Below are 24,996 nucleotides of genomic sequence, written 5' to 3'. Positions count from 1 at the left end.
TAGCGCCCCCGACAAAAGGGACGTTAGTACCGTCGAATAGCACTAGTATGTATAATTAAACACCCTCTCAATAGAATGAAAAATAATACAAATAAGATTATCATAATATCAATGAAAGACTTAATCAACATCAAACCTCAATTTAGGATCGAAACAATGTTCAAATTAATTTCCACATCTCACATTGGGAGATTTTTAGTATCGATACACCATTGTCCATAATATCATTATTCACAATACCATTATTCACAAAACCAGTACCACCGTACTCTCAGCACGGAGTCCGATCATGACCCGATCGGCTAGGCCATCTCATTAGAGGCATCAACCATAATTTTTCTCAATATCTATACCACCGTCTTTAACACGGAGTCCGATCACGACCCGATCGGCTAGGCTATCCATTAGGGACATAAACCACAATTACCATTTCAATTACAATTTCCAGCACAATCACCACCATGTGTGCGGCATGGTGTCCTATCACGACCCGATCGGCTAGGCCGTCTTATTTGTGACATCAACCTTTTTATATCAATCATTGCATTTCATAATACTTTCATATTTTTTCATTTCATTAGCACTAGTGGCCATAATTATAAGATCATTCTTGGCACGTTGGCCATATTCAGTATTTCATGCCCACATTATCAATTTCAAATATCATCCTCATCATCAACAACAAACACAATTCAAATCAAAGTGTGTAGTACACATGTGAGCAATTTAGAGTCTAATGCACATAGAGATATTTGACAAATTTTTGGCATAATAGCCTTCATTTGAACTTGACTTAAGGTCGAAACATTATTAATGCACAGCCCATATTTTAACACATCCTTAATTGGTAGCATAACATGAATAGAGAATTTGTAATGCTTGTTGAACATATATCGTTCAACCCAATCTTACTCGGAATAGCCAATTTCATAATGAATCACTCGGGACTTACATAATTTACATGAATATCATGGTATTCAATTCTAAGAGAAGAGTTTAGCCAACATACCTCACTTGAGCTTCTTTACAGTTTAAAACATTCCGGAATTCATAGCAACTTCAATCTATTTTAGAAATATAACAAATTGAATCAAAGTTAGGAAGATGATCATGGTTCTAGCTCACTTGAACATTTTATCAAACACTGGGTGTGCATAAGGTTTAAATGTCCTTTTTATGAAGGACTTCATCATCCCACAACCCAATCTTTACCATTTTTAGCTCAACAATCTTCCTATACCCTTTGATAACACATGCATGTAAAATAAACAACTCTCATGCCCAGAAATTTATCTTGCTAGTTATCAATTTTCAGAAAATTTCGAAATTAGGGTTTAGGGTGTAGAATCTTACTTCTAGGATGAAGACCTAGTAAGCTTCCCTTCTTAATCTTCCAAAACTTGAGCAAGAATTGAATAAAAATTATGGAAGAACACTTTCTCACTCTAGGGCACTCTCTCTCACTCTAAAATATCAGATTATGACTCAAAAATGGCCCAAAGAGTGCATTTAACGAAATAGGGTCGGATTTTAAAAACCCAAAAATGGAGCTCCGGAACAAGGTATGCGGTCGCATATGCGATCGCATAACCGATATGCGGACCACATATCTGTCGCATATTTGGTTACAAAATAGACAAAAGAACTGCCTGTGTATGCGGTCAATATGCGATTCGCATAACTGTTATGCGGTCGGATAATGCACCGCATAACAGTTATGCGGCCGCATAGTCGACCACATAGTTGCTTCCAACTGACCCAATCAACTGCATCACTCTGCGGCCATTATGCGGTCCGCAGAGTTATTCTGCAGTCGTATAATGGACCACAGAAATGCACTTTTTTGCCAAACATTTTTCTTTACTTTCCGGTGCATTTTTCAACCCATGAAACATTATTTCCTTTGCAAACTTTACCGGGCTTTACACTTAAGTACTTCAAAATTTTTCGGGGTGTTACAATAATCCACAATGATATAGAAATACCTCGAGTTTCGACACCATCCAATGTAAATCTTAAACTCTAGCCACAACTACTATGCCACCACTTAATCTTCCTGAGTCTGAACTCATCAATAAGGCATGAGAACCAAATCCGTTCCAAAATTAAACAACATGGAACACCTTCCAACACACTCATAACTCGGGACTACACGTCACATCGAGACAGAAATCAAGCACCCATCAGTCCTTTTTACACCTCAAGCAGACTCTTCTCTTCACATTCAAGTCATCTGAACATAGCTCGCAGTCACATCCTACTCATCATTCAGTCATCCAACCACTCGCTGACCACAAGTTCCACTCATAGGAACACTACAGAACGTATAAGTCCAAAAGCACATGCACACACAACCAAAATTCCCATGCTCAAGCTGCAGTCAAAATCCGGCCTCAAGTCCTCCAGACTGACCCATCATCAGCACACAGAAATCACATCTCACACCTCATCCATGTAATCACAAGCCGTGGATGCTCAGCCGATACCGAGCGCTCACATGCGCATACGAATGCGTGGAATGAATTCAAAAAGTTACGCTTCAAGCTGAATCAATGCCGCACGATAAGGAAAGAAAGATGGAAAGTTTATCCAAAATGCCCTGCAGCCTCTCAAAGATAGGTATGGACGTCATCATACAGATTTGCAAGACTCTACTAGACACTTACTCATGACTCGTAGAACCTATGAACCTAGAGCTCTGATACTAACTTGTCACGACACAAAAATACTAGTCGTGATAGTACCTAACTCAACCCGCTAGGTAAGCCAACTAACAGTCAATACAATCCAAATGAAATTGTAAGAAAATAATGAAGGATTATCTGAACTTTTACAAATTAACCCAAGAACTGGTAGTACAAGTAATGAGCTTATAAGACTTAGAATTTACAAAGCTGATACAAATAATTACAAGATCTGTTAAAAGCTACATAAACAATTAACAAAATTTAAAGCCACCAAGGACAAGTGGCAGTTGTATCTGGAATGCACGAACATCTTCAGGGTCAGCTCCCGACATCACCAGCAGCTCCGCTCCAAAACATTGCACGCAAGGTGCAGAAGTGTAGTATGAGTACAACCAACCCTATATACCCTGTAAGTATTTTGTCTAACCTCGTCGAATGAGTGACGAGGCTTTTTAGTAAAAAGATGCTCACTAGTAAAATTTGTACCGAAATCTAGCAATAGAACTATACTACAGTATAACAGAATAGAGTACACGAAACGAATGTACAAAGCAATAAAAGAGTACTAGAAGAAGTCACAATTCAACAATTTCTAATATCTCAACCAATTTTTTCCTTAGAGCCAAACCAATAAGCCACAATAGTCACCCCATAACTTTCATAACGTGAGGAATATACTCTGATAACAAGTCAACTGCACGGCAACACCCTTCAGGAATTTATCTCATCCTCACCAAATATGCATACAACAGTACCAATCGGATGGCAAAAATGCCGATAACAGTAATGACAAAGTAGGAAATACGCAAGTAGCAATAATGAACGAGAATGTACATAAGGGCATCGGTAACAGACTAGGCAAAAAACATAGAGGTGATGACAACAATCAGGAAAAAGGAATGTAACTTCAACTAACTAGCATGGTGGAGGCATAAATACAATTATAATGAATAAGAGGGGAACGCATGATCTTTATGCGTCAACAAGTAGAAGCATGAATGACTAACACGGTAGAAGGCATGTACTAAGTGCAACCAAAATAGATACGACAAAGATATAATTGTGACAGCAGGAAGTAGGCATGGTATTTGCAAGTTTAGCAAGTAGAAGGCATGAGTGACACAATAACAAATAAGGTAAAGAGCAAGAACAAGGCATTAACGACAAGTCACATAACAACCATAAATACAACAATAACAGCTCGATGTAACGGCATGAACGTATACACAAAGGAAGGATATCACAACATAATGCATGTACCCCGTCCTCACCTGCACGGAAACACCCATCGTGCCATGAACTCAGGATAATTTCAAGCATGATAATATCAATGAACTGGCACGGCATCACCCTTCGTGATTTTACTCACAAATGATATGGCACGGCATCACCCTTCGTGCTTTTACTCTCAATAATATGGCACGGCATCACCCTTCGTGCTTTACACTCTCCCTCACATGATAATGTATAAACAAAGGCACGACATCACCCTTAGTGCTTTACACTCTCCCTCACATGATAATGTAAAAACAAAAGTACGACATCACCCTTCAAGCTTTACACTCTTCCTTACCAAGCATATGTATATCAAAGACAAACAAGGCAGGAAGCAGAAATAACGTGAAGGAGAGTGTTTTAAACGAATATTCCAAATGAATTCCAATCACAACTTTCCAAGCCAACAATAGTTCAATAGACCCGCAAGAACCTTATTATTCAAGTATTCCAACAAATCTTACAAATGATCTACAACACAAGTATAGAATCTAATATCACAAGAATATCGGCCGTAGCAATGTATTAATGATTATGCATATTGATGACCGAATTAAATACACTAGTGTATTCCCAGAATTTCCATCAAATTTGATCAAGTTATAATAAGCTAAGTCTTAGTTTCTAACATTTAATACTATACTCTTGGTATCTAGGAGCCAAGTGAGGCATGAAGCAAGAAGGTCACGTGATTCTACAAGACACAATTTATAACATAATTTACCCCCGAGCATGGTTAACCCTGGCACATGCATATATGCTCGTCACCTCATATATGTATCACCCCCGTATGTAGTAAACAATGTCAAATAGTAGGAAAAATACCCTCAACAAAGTTAGGCAAGACACTTACCTCGCTCCAAAGATCAACTCAAAGCTCAACCACAGCTTTTTCCTTCCAAACAAGCCTCCGAACCAATAGAATCTAGCAATTTACCAACCAAATGATTCACACTAAGCCTTAGGAACTACCCACGATTGCAAAAGATTCAATGCATGTCATTATTGAAAAATTCAACAAAAATCAACTCCCGGGCCCACGAGTACCCATTCACTATCGAGCTCGGTTATGTAATTTGTTTTGAAATTCGACCTCAATTTGAGATCTAAATCCCAATTTTTCAAAAATCCCTAATTCTACCCAAACCCCCAATTTTCACCATGAAAACACTAGATTTTAGGTTGAAAATTTATGAAATAAAATGAAAGATTGAAAGGAAATAGGTTAGAATCACTTGCCAATGGATTGGGGGAGAAGAAATCTTCGAAAAATCGCCTCTAAGGTTTTCTAGTTTTGAAACTTTGAAGAATAAACAAAAATTACGTTTTTCCCTTCTTTACCCAGCTGCAGTTTTCGCAATTGCGACACAAAGTTCGCAATTGCGATGATCGCAATTGCGATCAATTCCTCGCAAATGAGAAGAATCTTTGAGCCTACTATCTTCGCAAATGTGATGCATATGATCGCAAATGCGAGCCAAGGTTCTTCATAAAAGCGAACTTCTGACTCAGAAATACGAGTCTGCCTTGATCTGATTCCTGTCGCAAATGCGACAATATTCCCGCAAATGCGAACCCTGTCCCAATCGCATTTGCGGGCTTCTCTTCGCAAAAGCGAAGCTGACCCAGCCCCCTCCATCTTCGCAAATGCGAGCCTGACTTCGCATTTGCAAGGCTTGTATTTGCGATTAAGTCCTCGCAAATGCGAGATCTGCAGACCTGATGCGCCAGGTACGTTTCTTTTCTAAGTCTAAACACTTCTGTAGCCTATCCGAAACTCACCCGAGCCCTCGAGGCTCTAAACCAAATATACACACAAGTCTAAAAATATTATACGAACTTGCTCGCGTGAACAAATCGCCAAGATAACACTTAAACCTACGAATTGAGAACCAAATCAAAGGAAATTTTCAAGAAACTTTTAAAACTTCCATTTCAACAACCGGACGTCCGAATCATGTCAAACCAACCCCGTTTCTCACCAAATTTGACAGACAAGTCATAAATATAGTAATGAACCTATACCAGGTTCCGAAACCAAAATACGAGCTCGATATCCAAAAAGTCAAACATTGGTCAAACTTCTCAAAGTCATTAAGCCTTTAACTTTAAAAATTTAACAAAGTGCGATAACTCGGGCTAGGGACTTCCGAATTCGATTCCGGGCATACGCCCAAGTCCCAAATCACGATACGGACCCACCTGGACTATCAAAACATGAATCCAGGTCCATTTGCTCAAAACATTGACCGAAATCAACTCAAATGGATTTTAAGGCAAACATTTCATATTTTTATCAGTTTTAACATAAAAGCTTTCCGAAAAAACACCCGGACTATGCACGCAAATTGAGAAAGTCTAAAATGAGGTATTTAAGGCTTCAAAGTGCATAATTAAGTTCTAAATCATAAGATGACCTATCGGGTCATCACAGTTATACCCGGGATAGGCATCGAGGAAACTAATCAACTCGTGCCCGGCCGTCGCATCAATTATTTGATCGATATTTGGCAATGGGAACGAGTCTTTAGGGAACGGCTTATTCAAGTATTTATAATATACGCACATTCAAACCGATATTAAGTAGTCGAGTTACCTCTTCCTTAATAAACCTGTTTTGACCTCGGCTATTGGGCGTTTCTTTTGCCTTACTGGAAGGAAGCCCGGGTCTAGGCTTAGCTTGTGCACGACCACCTCTAGTAAGATATCTGTCATATCCGAGTGTGACCATGCAAAATAATCAACATTAGTTTTAAGAAAATTAATAAAGCCTGACCTGAGTTTGGGATTGAGTCATGTTCCCAAGTGAAACTTCCTCTCCAAGAATTCTTCGAACAAAGCCACTTGATCGAGTTCTTCTTCCATTTGTCATCTTCACTCGGCTCGGGAGCAGGCGTCGGTTCCTGTAATTGCTATTTGTTGGGTTCCTTCCCTTTACTGCTGGAAATTAATATTGCATTTATTTCTCTTGCTGCAGTTGATCTCCTCTATCTGCTTGATTCCTTCTGAGGTCGGGAATTTTAGTAGTTGGTGATGCATTGATGGTACAACCTTTATCTCATGTAACCACGACGTACCGAGAATTATGTTGTAGCCCATGTCACCGTCTACCACTTTAAATAAGGTGGTCGTTGTTACCCGTTTGGCATTCATGGGCTGCAGGATCTCTCTTCGGGTTATGACACTTGCCCAATTGAACCCGACAATGAGCTTTGTTGCAGGAATGATTCTTCTGGTTAATTTGGCTTGTTCCAGCACTCTCCATTGAATGATGTTGGCTGAACTTCCTGGGTCAAACAAAACATGCTTAATCTTGAAATCTAGAATATTAAGAGAGATTACCAGGGCATCGTTATGTGGTAGAAAAAGTACATCGGCATCTTCCTTTATGAAGGTGATGTCGTCTTCGGCGACCTCCCGGAGTCTCTTGTTGTGGGTCACTAATACCTTTGTTTTCTTGGCCGCCGAGAAGATTACACCATTGTTTTCATTTCTCCAAAAATCATGTTGATAGACAACTGAGGAGGGTCTTCTCCTATATTCGAGGGTTCTGCGTTGTCCTAGTTGCGGCCGTAATTTTTCTTGGCTCGATCGCTCAGGAACTCCCTGAGATGGTCGTTTTTCTACAATGTTGTCACCTCCTCGCGCAGACGCCGGCAATCTCCAGTTATGTGGTCGTGAGTCCCATGATATTCGCACCATAAGTTAGAATCCCTCTGGTTAGGATCAGATCTGATTGGCTTTGGGAATCGCGCTTCTTTGATATTTCTCATCGCCGATACCAACTCCACCACACTGATGTTGAAATTATAATCTGACAACCAGGGATATGTAGAATCTCGGGTCCTCGGTACCTCTTTTTCTTGTAACGATCTATTGTTCTGGCCACTGTCAGTTCTTCTGTCCGGATTGAACCTATCCGAGGACCAGAACCCTTTGCTGCCACATCCATCATCTCTCTCATAAGGCAAAACACGGCCTTTGGAAGATCATCGGTCTGCATCAAAATCACTTTTGAACTTGTCCCAGTTCTTGTCTAGGTCCCGCCCCTTGGTTTATTTCGGGAACCCGAGCTGGTCATCTTCTATCCTTATCTTCGACTCATAGTGGTTATGAAGATCCACCCATGTGGTCGCCTGGAACTCGACTAGGCTTTCCTTCAGCTTTCGGGAGGCATATGAGCTCCTCGAATTCAAGCCCTTTGTGAATGCTTCCGCTGCCCACTCATCTGGTACGACCGATAGAAGCATCCTCTCTTACTCGAATCTGATCATGAACTCTCGCAGTAATTCGGACTCACCCAGTGCGATCCTGAATATGTCAGCCTTCCTGGCCCCGGTATAGGCCTTAATGAATGAATTTGTGAATATTTCAAAAGAATCTATTGAGTGCTCGTGCAAGAGTGAATACTACGTCAAAGCCCCCTTCGTGAGGGTTTCTCCAAACTTTTTCAGCAGGACCGACTCGATCTCATGTTAAGCCAAATTGTTCCCTTTCACCGTCGTTGTATAAGTTGTGATGTGCTCCTGAGGATCTGAAGTCCCATCATATTTTGGTATGTCTAGCATCTTGAATCATTTCGGAATTAACTCCGGTCCTGCGGTTGGCTTAAACGGTAACTGGTGGTGTACTTCTTCGAATCTAGGTTCTTCAAAACTGGTAGTGCACCCGGAATCTGGTCCATTCAGACGTGAAATGCCTTCGCGTTATGATACATCTACTCGTTCATCTCCCTCATAAATCTCATGAGTTCAGTTTTAAAGGGATCATTACTGTTGTCGTTACCGGATCCATTGCCGGCCCCCCCCCCCCCCGGCACCATCGAAATCGACCTCACCTCTCGGGGTGTTGTTATCAACTCTTTGAGCTGTCTGATTTGCAGAAATGCCGGGAGGAACCGGGCACCATCCGTTTACGTTGTTGGAAGCACCTGATAATGCCTGCTTTAATTCAGTCATGACCTGGCCCACGATGGCTTTGTTTTGTCTCTTAAGATCCTTACAGTTTCCTCAACGTGTTCATCTTCCGCATCATCGAGAGTTGGCTCCCCCACATGTCGGGGGTACTGTCCTCCATGGACCGGAGTTGCCATGCCCCCCTCGTTGTGGGTGTCACTAATTGAATCTTCACGTTCAGGCAGATTTTCATGTGCCTCAACGTTGTGTGCGATGATGACATGTTAGCTGCCATTTTTTATTTTTTGCTAAGAAACAAAGAATTGAACAAGTTAGTAATAAATGCAAGGATCAACTCAATTACGCAACTGTCTAAGCCTCACGGTGGGTGCCAAACTATATACCCATAAAATGATATAGTTGAATTTGTTACGTGGTTTATAGACAAGCGAACTGATTTGATCCAAAAATAATAAATAAACTAGACTAAAAATAAGACTTAGCGTTAAAATCAAAGGAAATAGCAGGCCTGGTTCCGGGAGCGATGCCTCTGAGGACAGAGATAGGAACAATATTTAAGAGCAAGTAAAATTATCTTATTGAGCTTGAGAATAGAATGTAGCAGAAGTTATGCCAAGAATTTTGTGTGCTTACAATAGCTGTAGAAACTACTATTTATAGCTACACCTAGAAAAACAAGATCCTAGGATCAAGCCCCTCTTAAATGACAATAAAGGGGCCACTGATAAATGTGTAATGGCAGGCCATAAATGCAAATATTCTCTGCAACGACTCCGTATTTAATGCTAGAAAATATTCTTCATTGAATGCCATCCGATGGCAAACATTGGACCCGTTCGCGTTGATTGTGCTCCCTTCGGGGTCCATCCAATACTAACTGCAGTTGTTGTTTCCGGTCTTGGTTCTTACTCAATTTGTCTTTCGCTTGTCTCTGATTCCATGTGTCACACTATCATTCGATCGTTTAATATAAACCAATTTTACCCCATATAATGAGGATGACGGGTGAGGAGGAAGTGTGAGGATGAATCAGTGAACTTTTTAGATATAGCTATAATTTGCCAAATTTTTATACTAAAATTGTCAAATAAGGCTAAATTATGTAAATAACAATAGGTTGAGTTATTTTTGCCATTTAAAGGGTCGAATGGCCGCCAAATTTCATGGTTTTTCTCACATTGAGCCATTGTTTTCGAGAGAACTACAAAAATAAGGCACAAATAAATACTACTTACCAACAATTACTCATTAAGTCATGCTACCAAAATAGCCACAACAATTGCTAATAATATTTAACCTTAAAAAAATATAAGCAAGAAAAGATTTTTTTTTCCAATGGATATGGTTGGAATCCGTTAAAAAGTTATAGATAAGGTAATATACAAAATTTGAGCGAGATTCAAGGTGAATTGAACTGATCTAGAGTTAAAACTGTTATCAATAAAATATTCTAAAATCTAGGCAAACAATAATTGTTTTTCAATGGGTATGGTTGAAATTTATTGAAAACACATAGATAAGGCAATATATAAAATTTAAGGAAGATTGAAGGTGATATGGACTACATTGGAGTCAATGGCTTAGTCAAGAGATTGATCATAGGATACTGACAAAGGAAGAAAGTGGATACTACTTTGATTCCGATTTAGGCGGAGGAAGACCGATTTGAAGGCATAGGCATTATCGTCTTCCCTTACATAGGGCTCCCCAAGAAAAAAGAAATGTGGTACCGACTGTGATCACACGATGACACAAGTTCGTCATTTTTATGCTTCAGCTTAAACGTGAAAAAAAAAAGAAGCTATCTAGCACTTGACTTTATTAAATATGCGAGAAAGGCCATTTCTATCTTGCTAGTCAATCGTACTAGCTGCAACAAAACAATAAAGCTAATTACAAATAGAAAGTGCTTTGAAAGGCGCCGGCTACCTTTTTATTGATAGCACAGTTAGGTGCTGACACTCAATTAGTAGCATTGGCACATCACTCGGAACACTTCCTATGGCTTCATATATTACTAAGACATGCCTCTTTTAGTTTGTTGGGAGCTGTGAAGGTTCAGGTGTAGCAATAAATATGGTTAAACCATTACTTAATAGATCCAAGGCATTGATCATATACTCCTTATTTTTCTTGTTGCATTCTCTGTTTGGCAAAGGTAGATCAGGTGAGAGTTGGAAGAGTATCCATCATCATTGTGATGGTTCAATGAAAGTAAAGATGTTGTATAGGAAACTGGCTTTAGAGTGGTATTCAAACTAAAGGACAAGAGCGACCCATAATCATTGACGAAGAGGCAGGCTTGGAAAGGGATCAAACGTATTAAGGAGTTGGCTTTGTATATTTACAGAGTCAACCCATGTCCAGTGCCTGGCAGAGCTAAGGGGACTTCAATCCTTACTCTTATCCTTATTTTTTCCAAGGCCAATAGGGCCTTACTTATTGAGGGGGAGCATCGAAAAATACTATTGAGAGGAAGATCCTTAGCCCCTCTTCATTCTCTACAGGGTTTCAAACCTCGAGATTTTCCTTCATATAACTAGTCATCAATTTTGTAGTTGAACTCGAGTTTAAAATTTTATTTGTGACACATATATCTAATATGTATCTCACACACATGTATATATACATATACATGGGATACATATTTGATATATATGAGATACACACATGATACACAGACACACGGGGGAATATACATCCTATGTTCTTTCATGTTTATCTTCATCATCGAGTTTGGCTCTAATTTCAGTTCAAACCACCTCAAATCTCTATCAAGTTATCACAAAATTATGATTCAAACTTCTTGAGATATGATTGGTCGAATAAAATGGCTACACCCTTACTCTGAGATTTCGATTTGACTTTTAAGAACATGAAAGCTCCTAGTGGATAGTCATTCCCCTTTAAAAGATACTTTGCAATTTGACTCTAATTAAAAAAACTTAACATATATGAAAACTGCAATTAAAGGGAAAAAATTTGACACACAATTGGAAAAATTATAGTTTATATTTCAATAAAGTAATAAACTTACAATACATCCTGAAAAATATAGCCAGGTACATCAAGCGTGTGGCAAACAACATTTACATCAATAGCACTGAGAGAATAATGGTAGTCCTTAATTAGCTTTATTTTCTACAATTCAGTTCATTAAACCAAACTGTTTTGAATAATTCATACATTCAAAAATTGACAAGTAATGCGAAAGGGAGGAAATGGCTAAGTTGTTGTGCTCATAGTGGTTTCTTATTAATAATTTGTTTCATTCTTTTTCAGTCAATTGGTTACCTGAGTAAGAAAGAGGGAAGAAGGGGGAGGTAGAATAAAGAAAGAGAGAAGCCTATGAATAGCCTATTGGGCTAATATTGATAGTGTTTGGCTAATATTGACAGTAATTTATGAATTGACTAATGTTGATACCATTTTTGCTCTAAAAAGCTAAACTGGATAGCTCTTTTCTGACTCTCTTCGCTCTTCTCTTGGTGCATGATAATGTGTTTACTAACATGTGCAGCTGACAGAAATGGCGAGAGGACAGCCGACGAGGAACAAAAGTAAGATTCCAGTGATATCTCGTAACGTCGGAAAAACTACAGGCCAGAATATGGGTACCAAAACACCGGAAACAAGGAACAATTCAATAGATCAGTGGCCGATTATGAGCAAGGAGGCGCTGCCTACAACACTGAATCCACTAGTCAATCATACTACCGCATCAAAGAGGGAACATAATAATGGAGGTAATTCTTCTAGGATAAGCCCTAGGGTTAATGAGATCTGAGAAATTCCAAAGCATACCCTCAAGGGTATTGGTGAGGGCGATAAAGTGAGAAGTAATAATGATGTATCTTCTCATAAATTGAAAGATGAAAACTCTAAGACTGGTGAAAATGGGCTTGTAATGGAAGGGAACATCACTCACCAACAGAATCAGATCAATACGGAGGCGACATGGCAAAAGAATGGGCGAATTTATTTACTGGGAACATGCTAGCAGCAAAGGGAATGCCCTTGAGCTTCATTGAACCAATAATTAGAAATAGGGAGACGTATAAATGGAGGCAAGCTGTAATTCTATACATGGTGGGGGAATCCTCTGCTATTGCAGCTCTAAAAAGGTTCATTTCACAACAATAGTTTTACGGTGGAAGCATGAGATACGATTACGACATCATTAGTTTAACTTTCCCACACTAATACACATCCTACACTATGTTTATGGAGCCTCTAATAAATATAAAAGAGTACAATGATGGTGCCGTAAATAAGGCTCCAGCAATACCTCAAAACATAATACACACAGAAAAAAAGATGCACAACCCCGGAAAGAAGTAGAGCTCACCAAGTTAGCTGAGAGAAGAGTGTACCGCTATCACTGGTCAATGCCTTCCGTTGTGGAACCACCTGCATCCATTAGAGATGCAGCGCCCCCGGCAAAAGAAACGTTAGTACATGTCGAATAGTACTAGTATGAAAATCAAACACCTATTTAAGGACTTGGAAATACAACATGAATTATGATGAATTATGGTAATAATAAAAAGGCTTAACTAGCCATTAAAGCCACAATAAATTTATTAAGAGCTTTCGATAACATTTATAAATTTCAAGCCGGGGATCCTCTACAACTTTGTTTACATAGAGCGGCCCTTCCGCCTCACCTTAATGTATGCGGGTGGAGATGCAATCACAATACCAGGAACTCTACACAAAGCGGCCCCGCCGCCTCACCCCCAATGTATACGGGTGGAGGTGTACTCACAATACCACAACACCACACAAAGCGACCCTGCCGCCTCACCCCAATATACGCGGGTGGAGGTGTATTCACAATACCACATTGTAGGGTCCCAAAACTATAATAGTTTGTACAAAAGAGTTCCCTTTCAAATCAACCATTTGGCACCTTTGGCCTTAGCAGCGTAAGTTCATAAGGTTTCATCATATGAGAAATAAGTGTTTAATCACATTGAATTCATACCATATCTTTATCCCATAAAGGGTATAACATAATTAAATCACAATAGACAATCTTTAACACATGAAGGTTCGGACACTTTATGCAATTTGAGAATCAATTTACTAACTTGAACATCCCACATCAATAGCGTTTCAAGTTCGACTACACATGATAGAATTTTACAAGGGTTTGGGAATTCTGATACTGGAAGAAGAGTTTAGCCTTCATACCTCACTTGAGCTTCATTAAACTCTAAAATTTTCAAAAACTCTTAGTAACTTCGATCTATTTCATAAATATAACAAATTGAACCAAAAACTAGGAGGATGATCATGGTTCCAGCTCATTTGAGCATTTTATCAAACACTAGGTGTGCATTAAGGTTTCAAGGTCTTCCTATGGTGGATTCCATCATCCCACAACCCATTATCTACCATTTTTAGCTCAACAATCTTTCTACACCTTGATAACACATGCATGCAAAATGAACAACTTCCACACCCAAGAATTTCATTATTAATAATTACCTATTTTTAGTTGAATTTCGAAATTTAGAGTTAGGGTGTAGAATCTTACTTCTAGGATGAAGACCTAGTGAGTTTCCCTTGTTAATCTTCCAAGATTTGAGCAAGAATTGAAGAACAAATTGTTGAGGAACCCTCTCCCACTCCAGAGCACTCTTTCACTCTCAAAACACCAGATTTTTATTTAAGAAATGGTCCATAGCATCTATATAATGGAATAGGGTCGGGTTATAAAAACCAGAAAAATGAAGCTCCGGAACCCAATTTGTGATCGCATAATGCTTCTGCGGTCCGCAAAAGGGGCCGTGAAATGTCCCTCCGGAACTGGGAAGCCCTGCCTGGGTATGCAACCATTCTGCGGTCCGCAATTGATTCTGTGGTCGCAATACGGATCGCAGAATATCCTCCCGGAATTCCTCATGTCGATCATGCGATGCAGTCTGCTGCCCACAAAGCAATTTTGCGGCCGCATTATAGACCGCACAATGGCCCACAAATTTTGCTCAAGTTCCTGCTTCAATCTGCGGCCGCATAGTGGGCCGCAGAAATGTCTTTTTCTGCCAACATTTTTCTTTAACTCCCTAGGGCACTATTCTACCATCACCAAACATATTAGTCTACCTCGCCACCACGAAACCTCGAGTTTTAGGTAAAATTTTACGGGGCCTTACAACTCAATGGTCATTCAACAGTCCCTTTCCCAGCTAAGAAAGGATTGAGACAAGGAGATCCCCTCACGCCTTTCTTATTTATTTTGGCAATGGAATACCTTACAAGGCTTCTAAAGCAACTAAGGAAGAATCCCAATTTCAACTATGAACCAAAATGCTCTACGATGAATATTGTGCAACTAAGCTTTATTGATGATCTCCTTTTGTTCTGCAGAGAAGACACTATCTATGTCCAATTGTTGTATGGTCACTTTTAGGAATTTTCTCAAGCTTCTGGTTTGGTACCAAATGCAGACAAAAGTTCCATATATTTTGGACGACTAAGTAGTGCCATTCAATGTCAAATACTGCACCTACTAGGCTTCTCGCAAGGATCACTCCCTATCAAATACTTAGGGGGTACCCCCTAGCACTAGAAGAGTATCAATAGCACAATGCAAACCTCTTATTAATAAGATGTTAGGAAGATTTCAATCATGGACTACAAGGTTCCTATCATATGCTGGTAAAATTCAATTGATATAAAGTGTCCTGTACTCAATCCAAGTTTACTGGTCCCAGATCTTTATTTTACCAAAGAAGATAACTCATCTGATTGAGTCTGCTTGCAGAAGATTTCTGTGGAGAGGAAGTGTTGACTTGTCAAAAAAAGCATTGATTCAATGGGACAAACTATGCTATCCTAGATCAGCAAAAGGGCTTAACATCCTTGATTTGATCACATAGAAAAAGGCAGCCATATGTAAACTCTTGTGGAATTTCTGTAAGTGAAGGATATGATGTGGGTGCAGTGGGTTCATATTAACTGTAGGAAGCAAGGTACAGTTCGGAGAGCACAACCAAAGCAGGCCTTATGGATAGTACAAAAGATTATGAAGGCAGGAAAATACTATGAGGAACTTGGCTGGAGAGAGGATAAGGTACAAAGAATTAAGAAGTTCTTCATCAAGGAAATTTATCTGAAGTTAAGAGGAGAATTTCAGAAGCTTGATTGGATGAGGTTAGTATGCAATAGTGCTGTGTCTCCAAAATGGATTCTCAATCTGTATTTGGCCACATGGGGCAGATTGCTTACCAAGGAGAGGCTAGAAAAGTAGGGATGTCAAGATAATGTGAGATGTTCTTTATGTGATGCTACAGTGAAGAACACTAATCATTTTTTTCAACTTTACCTTCTCTGCATAAGTCCGGAAAGCAATGTTGCAGCGGCAAGGCATACATTGTCAACCTATGATCTAGCAAACAGGAGATAGAATTGTGTCACGATCCAAAATTCACTAGTCGTGATGACACCTAACCCAACCCACTAGGTGAGCCAAATGACAATAAACCATAATATAATGATAATGATAAGAGTCAAAAATAAAATAACTGAATTTTATACAACTCCCCAAGGACTGGTAGTACAAATCATGAGCTTCTAAGATTTATAGTTTACAAAAGATAGTATGAAATAAATACATCATCTGTTCGAAATATACATGAATAGATTTATAAATCTAAAACTACCAAGAACAAGAGGCAGCTATAACCGCAACGCGGTATATCTTCAATGCCAACTCCTGCCATACACGGCAACATCAGCTCTAAAATTTGCATGCAAGGTGCAGAAGTGTAGTACAAATACAACTAACCATATGTACTCAATAAGTAACAAACCTAACCTCAGATTGAAAGCAGTGACGAGCTTGGACGAACGGTCAGAGTCTAACACCAATAGCCAAGAACAACTCGTAACAATATAATAAAAGCAGTACAAGTAATAACTCAAAGATATGATGCTCGGCTCGTTCACGGTTACAGAAAATATGCATGCTTTTCATGTATAACAGTAAAACCCAAATCTTTTACCGAAATTACCAAAATATGAGTATATCATAAAACTGTAATTTTTTCCAAAAACTTTCAACAATAGATAAGATATTTCATTCTCATATAGCATGGGAAAAGTGCATCTCTATACCTACATATCAATGTGTATGTAAAGTCATGAATGTCACAAACATTTAGCATGAGGAAATTCATCTCTATGCCTACATGTCAAGTATGCATGTCAAATGTAATGCATCACAGTGACAAATTTATGTACACACACTATCAGAGTACTCAATCTCATTGTCTCACCCTCAATCACTTGGTACACTCAATAATTCAATCAATCAATCACTCGGCACTCGATACACTCAATCATTCGGCACTCGGTACCTGCACTCACTGCTGGTATGTCAGACTCCAGAGGGACGGATCATGCCTAAGTGCTAATATAAGCCAACATGGCATGTTGCGGTATGCTGCCCGATCGCATAAATGAGTCAATAAAGCATGTTGCGGCGTGCAGCCCGATCCTATAAATAATTATTGCGGCATGCAGCCCGATCCCATAAATGTCACTCGCAACTCGGCCCTCAGGCCCCAACTCAGTCATTAATCTCTCCAGTTTTTTGGGCTCACAAATCTCATGTCAATCAGCACAAATAATGATAACATGATGTAACAATGAATGATGAACAGAGACTGAGATATAATATGCAATGAAGAATCATGACTGAGTATATGATTATAGTTAGAGTAGATAACTCAAAACAACAGAAATAACCTCATTAGGTCTCAACCGAATAACCACATAGCCTAAACATGATTTCTAACACGGTTCACGACTCATACAATCAAACAAGTAGGGAGAACATGGATGTAACAAGATATAATAGCAAAACAACTCTCGTCATAGTCTAATAGTCTAATAGAATCATGATTTCCTCGGTGCACGTCCACACCTCATCACTTAGCGTGTGTGTCACCTTAATACATATTTTATAATACAACCCAGGGTTAAATACCCACAAATTCAAGTTTAGATATGTTACTTACCTGAAGCAAGCCAAAATCCAATACCGAGCAAGCCAATGCATACTCTGAAATGGTATGCCTGTGCGTACCGACCTCCGAACGGCTCAAAACTAGCCAAAAGCAACTCGAGAAAATCAAATAATGCCATAGGAAACAAACCCAATCGATAAAGGTGGCATCTTTAATCAAAAGCTTTAAGTCAACCAAAAAGTCAAACCCTGGCCCGCACCTCAGAACCCGACAAAACACATAAAATTTGATAAACCCATTCAATTACGAGTCCAACCATACTAGCTTCACTCAAATCCGACTCCGAATCGATGTCCAAAACTAAAAAATTCACTTTAGGAGAGTTTAGACAAAAACCACCAATTTCTCTTTCAAAATCATCAATTAAATACCAAAATTGAAGATGGATTCATGAAATATAATCGAAATCAATTAGAAAATACTTATCCCAATCCATGTGGTGAAAATCGCCTCCAAAAGCGCCCAAATCTGAGCTCCCCAACTAAAAATGTGAATAAAATATCAAGCCCTCGATAATTTAGCTTTTGCCCAGGCACCTTCGCATCTGTGAAAATATTAGCCGCTTCTACGACACAAGTTCTGCTTCTGCGGACTCCACTAACCGACCGACCTCTCACACCTGCGGACATTGTTCCACTTCTGTGCAATCGCAGGTGCGAGGTTAAAGCTTGCTTCGGCACAAAGTCCCAACCAAGTTGTCATCCACTTCTGCGATCAGATTCCCACTCCTGCGGACGCGCAGATGCGCCCAGCTATCTGCTTTTGCGGTCTTCCTCATCCAGACTTGCTTCGATTTTTCATCCATATGACCGCATTTGCGGCCACCGCACCTGCGCCCATTACCCCGCTAGTGCGACCACACCAAATCCAGCAAAGACTAGCCATCACACATGAATGAAAAATGATCTGAAACACATCCGCATCTCACTAGAGCCCCTCGGGACCCCATCCGAACATACCAACAAGTCTCAAAATATAACACGGACCTACTCGAGGCCTCAAATCACATAACAACATCCAAACCACAAATCGTACCTCGAATCAAACTAAATAAACTTTTAACTTCCAAAACTCGTGCTGAACTATATCGAATCAACCCGGAATGAAATCAGATTTTGCACACAAGTCCCAAATGACATAACAAAGATATTCTAATTTACGGAATCATAATTCAAACCCGATATCATCAAAGTCAACTCTCTGTCAAACTTATGAACATTCCAAACCTTCAAATTTTTAACTTTTACCAAATAGTGCTAAAAACTTCTAGAAATATCCAATTATAAATTGGAGCATACGCCCAAGTCTAAAATTACCATATGGACCTAATGGAATCGTCAAATCTCCGATCTGGGGTCACATACACAAAAGTCAAACTTGGCCAGCTCTTCTAACTTAAAGCTTCCTAGTTGAAAATTATTTTTCCAAATCAATTCTAAAACACCTGAAAACCAAAACCGACGATTCACACAAGTCATAATACATCATATGAAGCTACTCAAGAATTCAAACAGATGAACATGATATAAATTCTCAAAATGATTGGTTGGGTCGTTACAAATAGGCAATTACACATTATAGGGGCAAGAATGCAGTAGTTGAAGTCTACAGAATGAGCCTAGCAAGATCCATCTATTATATATGGTAGGAGAGAAACCTTAGGATCTTTCAAGCTAAGAGTAGAAATGCAGCAGTATTGATTAGAGCTTTTGTACAAGTGATACATCGTAGAGGAGGAATGAAGCAAAAATTAGCAAGAAGATTTCAAGAATTAGATTACTATCTGTGTGCTTAACTGATGTATCCTAGTATAAGATCTTTTTTTGATAGATAAGGAAGGTTAGTGAAGCTTACACACCCGGGGCTGTATGTTAAGTATGTTTTCTCTTTTTCTTATGTTTTGTAAATATTATTTGGTAAATAAAATCTTTACTTGCCAAAAAAAAAAAAAACTGGATAGGTTTTTTTTTTAAAAATCCCAAAGAGCGCAAATTAGCCACGGAGCTTGAATATTGTTTCCCGATCGGAGATTCATGGATCACATACGGTATCTCAGCATGTCCTTTCGCCTCTGAAAGCGTCCTTCCTTCTCAATGCTTGGGCATCCATCCCATGTATTCTTTTCGATCTTGTACTCTATATAGGATTTCAGAGATTAGAGCAGAAGAACTCTGTAACGGCGGAGACGGTTATCGCCTCGAATCAAAATGATTTCTCTTCTTCTCTTAAGAAGATAGAAAGGTAACCTATGACGTCGGAGAATTACACTTTTTCTCCAGTCTCAGCTTCACATATAGAAGGAGTGCAAGAGCATAGCACGCAAGCTTTATGCTTTTCGCCAGCTTTTTCTCTAGTAAAAGATTAGCTCGTATCCTCTCTCTGTGTCTAAGAATTCTAGGGGAAAGCGAAGGACAAATACTATTTTACAAGAGCTTCAAGAAAAGTGAATTGAATTAGTCGTGGGTGGCTGAACTGCAGAGATTTTTATTGTTGAGCCGGGTGAGCTAGGTAGTTCATAAATTTACAACTAAAATTTATAGTCTTCTTAATATATCTTTAATAGATGTTTATGTTGATGTATTGTTTATATTTCTATGCAGTTACTTTATACATCTTGAAGGGCATAGTTCTTAGAGAAAGACATATTCTTCTATAATTATATCAAAAACATATGAGGAAGCATTATACTTTTATAACTTTGCCGTTCGCAGTCCTCTAGTTATAATAGCGTAAAATTACAATTACATAATCCCCTACCTAATTTATTTTGTGATATTTAACTGGATACGAAGTTTAAAAATGAAAGGAAGATTTTTGAAATTTGTAATTTAAAATACGGTGTATAAATTTTTATAGTTGTAATATCATATTAAGAGTAAAATGAGAAGTTTAAAATTAAATTATTACTAAATATAGAAAGATATTATTTATTTTGGAATTGACTAATAAGAAAAAACTATCACCTAAAGAGGGGATAGAGTTGTGGATTGCATCTGATGATGAAGAGATTAGGGTTGTGGAAAAGGATCCAGAGTTTCTCGGATATGCGAAGCCAAATCCAAGTATTTGCATGAACTAACTAAATGGATCATTTGAAGAAAAGTCCAAAGAATTTATCAACTTTCTACAAATTTGTCTTGGAAGCTAAGTGAGCGAGAAATGTTATGCATCATTCTAATTTGGCTGGCATAAACGTTCTCTCTCCATTGTATGTATTCTTGCATTTTACATTGTCTAGTGTGTGCTGAGTTTCTAATATGACCAGGAAAAAGAAAAATCAACCATCCATATCAGGCCAGCTGCTGCACGAGAAGAAGCCAAAGAAAAGTTAGTAGAATATTACTGGTACTATAAACGTAATGGTGCCCACAAATTGAGAAGATAAAAATCTTTTCACACTTCCCAATTTTCACAGCTTTGGCTGTGCTTTCTTCCATCAAACAAAAGAACAAACTTGCCATGACCACTCAATGGCCCATCCGGGAAACAGCTAAACCGTTGGTTATACATAGTCCTACCACGCTTGCATATTTACAAATACAAATTGAAAATTTAACTAGTAAGAGACATAGATATAAAAAAGTATGGTTCACCAAGCTAGCTAGACTCCATAAAAAATAAGATTAATTAAAACTCTAGTCCTAATTTTTGACTTGCCAATTCGCAACTAACTTCAGCTAATCCAACTCTAGAGTTTGCCAAATCAAATTCCATCCAGAAATTTTGCTGGTGATGATGTCCAATGATAGAGGCCTCTATCCCTAGTAAGTCCGAATTTCCAAAGGTAAAACAGTAAACTTGATTCCTACCTCTTGTTACCCCTACTAATTTATGGAGTAGTTTTTCCCCAGTGACGCTCATTTCAACACCTCGAAACATCAAAGTTACTGCTGGCAATGGGGGTAAATTCGTACGAGTCGACTCCCCTAGGTAACACAAGTCCATTGCCCCTTGGAACACGAAATTTGGGTCGTTCAAGCTTCTTAACATACCTTTGGTTTGCTTCATGTACTCATTTTTCAATGCTGTGTAAGCCGGGCCAAGTAGGAAAGTGAATTGGGTACCTGAGTCAACCATGGTTTGACCCGCTCCGGTATGATCCGGTACGAAAACGGATTTGGGCAAGTGTAAAACCGTACCCGCAACTTTGATACCTTCCAACTGGACTGTATAAGCCACCCGGTCAAAATAGGGTAACGGAGTTGACATTTGAACCAACGGAGTGTATTTCCGGGGTCTGAGCCATGGGAAATTTGCTTCTCCAAATAGGAGAACACCGTTAGAGTCACGACCCGAAATACAGTAAGAGAATTTCGGATAATCCATTTGGGAAACAAAAGACAAAGCTCCACGGTTCATTCCTATCAACCCGGTAGTCTTGGAGTCTTCATCCAGGTTTGAACTTGAACCCGCATCCATGCACCCGAACACCATCCCGGGTAAATTCGAATTGTCGATATGGAAAGTCTCCGCAGCAAGATTACCTTCAACCGAAGAAGCATCGGCATAGGATAGCGTAGCATGGCAGAGCTTATTCGGGTCGCAAGAAACGGGTACCGTGAAATCCCGGGTTTTTGTCCTGCATATGGTGGACAAACAGGGGATGGCAGAGTAGGAAGAAGAAATTAGGGGGTTGAACGTGGAGGGTGTGCTTGGAGTCTTCTTGCAATGAAGCCAAGAAAGTTCACTCCCTGTATCGAGGACCATGGTAACTTGTTGTAGAGGCGATCCGACAGATAGAGAGACTGTAAGGGAAACATTATGGTGGAAAGCAACTTTATTAGGTGGTTTTGGGATGGAGCAGGATGATATTTTCTTGGCTCTGAGGGGCAGAATAACTGACTGTTGTAACTGCTTTGTAGACAAACAAGGAACTGATTGCATGAAAGTACAAAACATAAGGAGAAGAAGTAGAATATTTACAGAGTCCATAGCAATGGTAAAAGGAGTTAATCTTGTTATGAGCTACTGTTCATGGAGCAGGGGAAGAAATGTGAGGGATGTTTACGGTTTTTTTTATGTTTGAATGCTTGAGGCTCTTTCTTTTATATGGAGAAGTCGAAATATCAATAAAAAGACCACTCAACACTCATCTCTGAATTCTGGAACTGTGTTTTCTTTTGTAGTTGTTGAGTCGGTGGGGCTTCGTACAATCGTGGCCGAAAACTGGCATATATATATAGACGGAGATGCATATTTACAGCTTTAAGAATCATTGTACGAAGAGAAGTCAGTACCCTTATATTCAAGAGATTTTGGGCGAAGTGCAGTTTTCTTTTTCTTTTTTGTTCTTGAAATTAATTTCAATATTATGGTGGCCCATGTAAAGGGAATAAAATATTTTGGAGAATCATGTCTTTTTTTCACTTTTGGAAAATCATATTCAACAAGATAAATTTGGACAAACCAACTGTCAATCTTTCTTGCTTACTAAACCATATAGTGATATTCTGATGTTGGCGTGTTTGTTATCCCGCTAAGGTAATGAATCTATATTCTGCAATTGTATTTACCTTATACATTAGGGGTCGTCTAGTGTGAATTATTAAGAAAGATAATCATGGAATAGAATTTGTAATATTTGATCTCTTGTTGGGTTAATATTTTCATATCATGTGTACGGGGTAAAATTGGTTTATAACAGATGGTCGAATAGTAACATGACACGTGAAACCGAAGATAGGCAAAACGAATCGAGGAACAACCAATGCTGGATACAACGAGTGTGGCCGCTACCGGATAAATTTCGAAGGGAATGTAGCCGACGGTAGAAGTTCAAAGGTCTATCGTCGGATAGCATTCAATGAGGGAATATTCACCAACATTAAAAGAGCGACCGTTGTGAAGAATATTTGAATTCAAGGCCTGCCGTTACATGTTTATCAATGACTCTTTCATTATCATTTAATAGGAGTTTGATCCTAGGATCTTGTTTCCCTAGGTAAAGCTATAAATGGTCGGATCAACAACTAATGTAAGGACATGTAATTTTATGCACGCAAAAGCTCTATTTCACTATTTTTGCTCTCAATTCAACAACTTTATTTTCACTTTGTCGTTATTTTCACTTGTGCTCTCGGAGACGCTGAGTTCGGAGCCAGGCTTGTTATCTTTTTCAATTTCAATTGTTAAATCTCAATTTTAATCCTATATCTTTATCATTTTTGGATCAAATCAATTCGCTTGTCTATAAACCACGTAACAAATTTAACTATACCATTTTGCGGGTAAACAGTTTGGCGCCCACCATGGGGCATAGACAGTTTCACAGCTGGTTTGATTTATTCGTCTATTACTAACTAGTCTTGGTTCTTTCCTTAGTAAAAACTAGGTATGGCAGCTAATGATGTCAACAACACACACAACGTTGAGGCACGCGAAGAATTGCCCCAACGTAATGACTCAACCAGTGAGACTCGCAATGAAAGGGAAGGGACGACCTCGGTTCGAGATGGACAATATCCTCGGCATGTGCGGGAGCCAACCCCTAATGATGTAGAGAAGGAACACGCCGTAGAAACGGTCAAACTCCTGAGGGAGCAGCACAAAGCAATCATGAATCACCGCTCAAGGCAGGATCGGGTGATGACGGAGTTAAAACAAGCATTATCAGGCATCTCCAATAACGCAAACGGAAGGGGCTCGATTTTTCCCAGTGTTCCAGCAAATCAAACGGCTTAGAGGGTCGATAAAAATACCCCAAGGGGTGAAGTCGGTTTCGACGAAGCTGGAGGGGCCGGTAATGGATCTGGGAATAACAATGGGTGATTAGATTCCGGGAGCACCACTAGTACTAAAGGGTCCAAATTCGAAAAAGTAAACGCAATTGCCGTTTAAGCCGAGCACAACACCAGAGCTAATTCTGAAGAGGTTGAAGATGCCGAACATACCAAAATACGATAGGACTTCGGATCCGTCGGAGCACATCACAACCTACACCACGACTGTGAAAGGAAACGATTTGGCTAAACATGGGATCGAGACGGTCTTGTTAAAGAAGTTTGGTAAAACCCTCACAAAGGGGTCCCTGACATGGTATTCTCTTTTACCTGAGCATCTAATTGATTCTTTTGAGATGCT

The 24,996-nt window shown here is 39.3% G+C and overlaps 1 protein-coding gene across 1 annotated transcript; it reads right to left on the bottom strand.

Annotated features, from left to right (window-relative positions):
* Positions 1 to 21,289: 21,289 nt before the first annotated feature.
* LOC107826084 (aspartic proteinase PCS1-like) lies at positions 21,290 to 23,326 on the bottom strand. Its single transcript, XM_016653031.2, has one exon. It carries the CDS (start codon positions 22,846 to 22,848, stop codon positions 21,544 to 21,546), a length of 1,305 nt encoding a protein of 434 aa, XP_016508517.2. The 5' UTR covers positions 22,849 to 23,326; the 3' UTR covers positions 21,290 to 21,543.
* Positions 23,327 to 24,996: the final 1,670 nt, after the last annotated feature.

Source organism: Nicotiana tabacum, chromosome 13 (assembly GCF_000715075.1).
Source record: "Nicotiana tabacum cultivar K326 chromosome 13, ASM71507v2, whole genome shotgun sequence".
NCBI classification, from domain to species: domain Eukaryota; kingdom Viridiplantae; phylum Streptophyta; class Magnoliopsida; order Solanales; family Solanaceae; genus Nicotiana; species Nicotiana tabacum.
This window is presented reverse-complemented; position numbering and strand designations above follow the sequence as displayed.

Bases quoted from the DNA above. Each gene is read 5' to 3' on its own strand.
- LOC107826084 (XM_016653031.2), bottom strand. From the start codon at position 22,848: ATGGACTCTGTAAATATTCTACTTCTTCTCCTTATGTTTTGTACTTTC.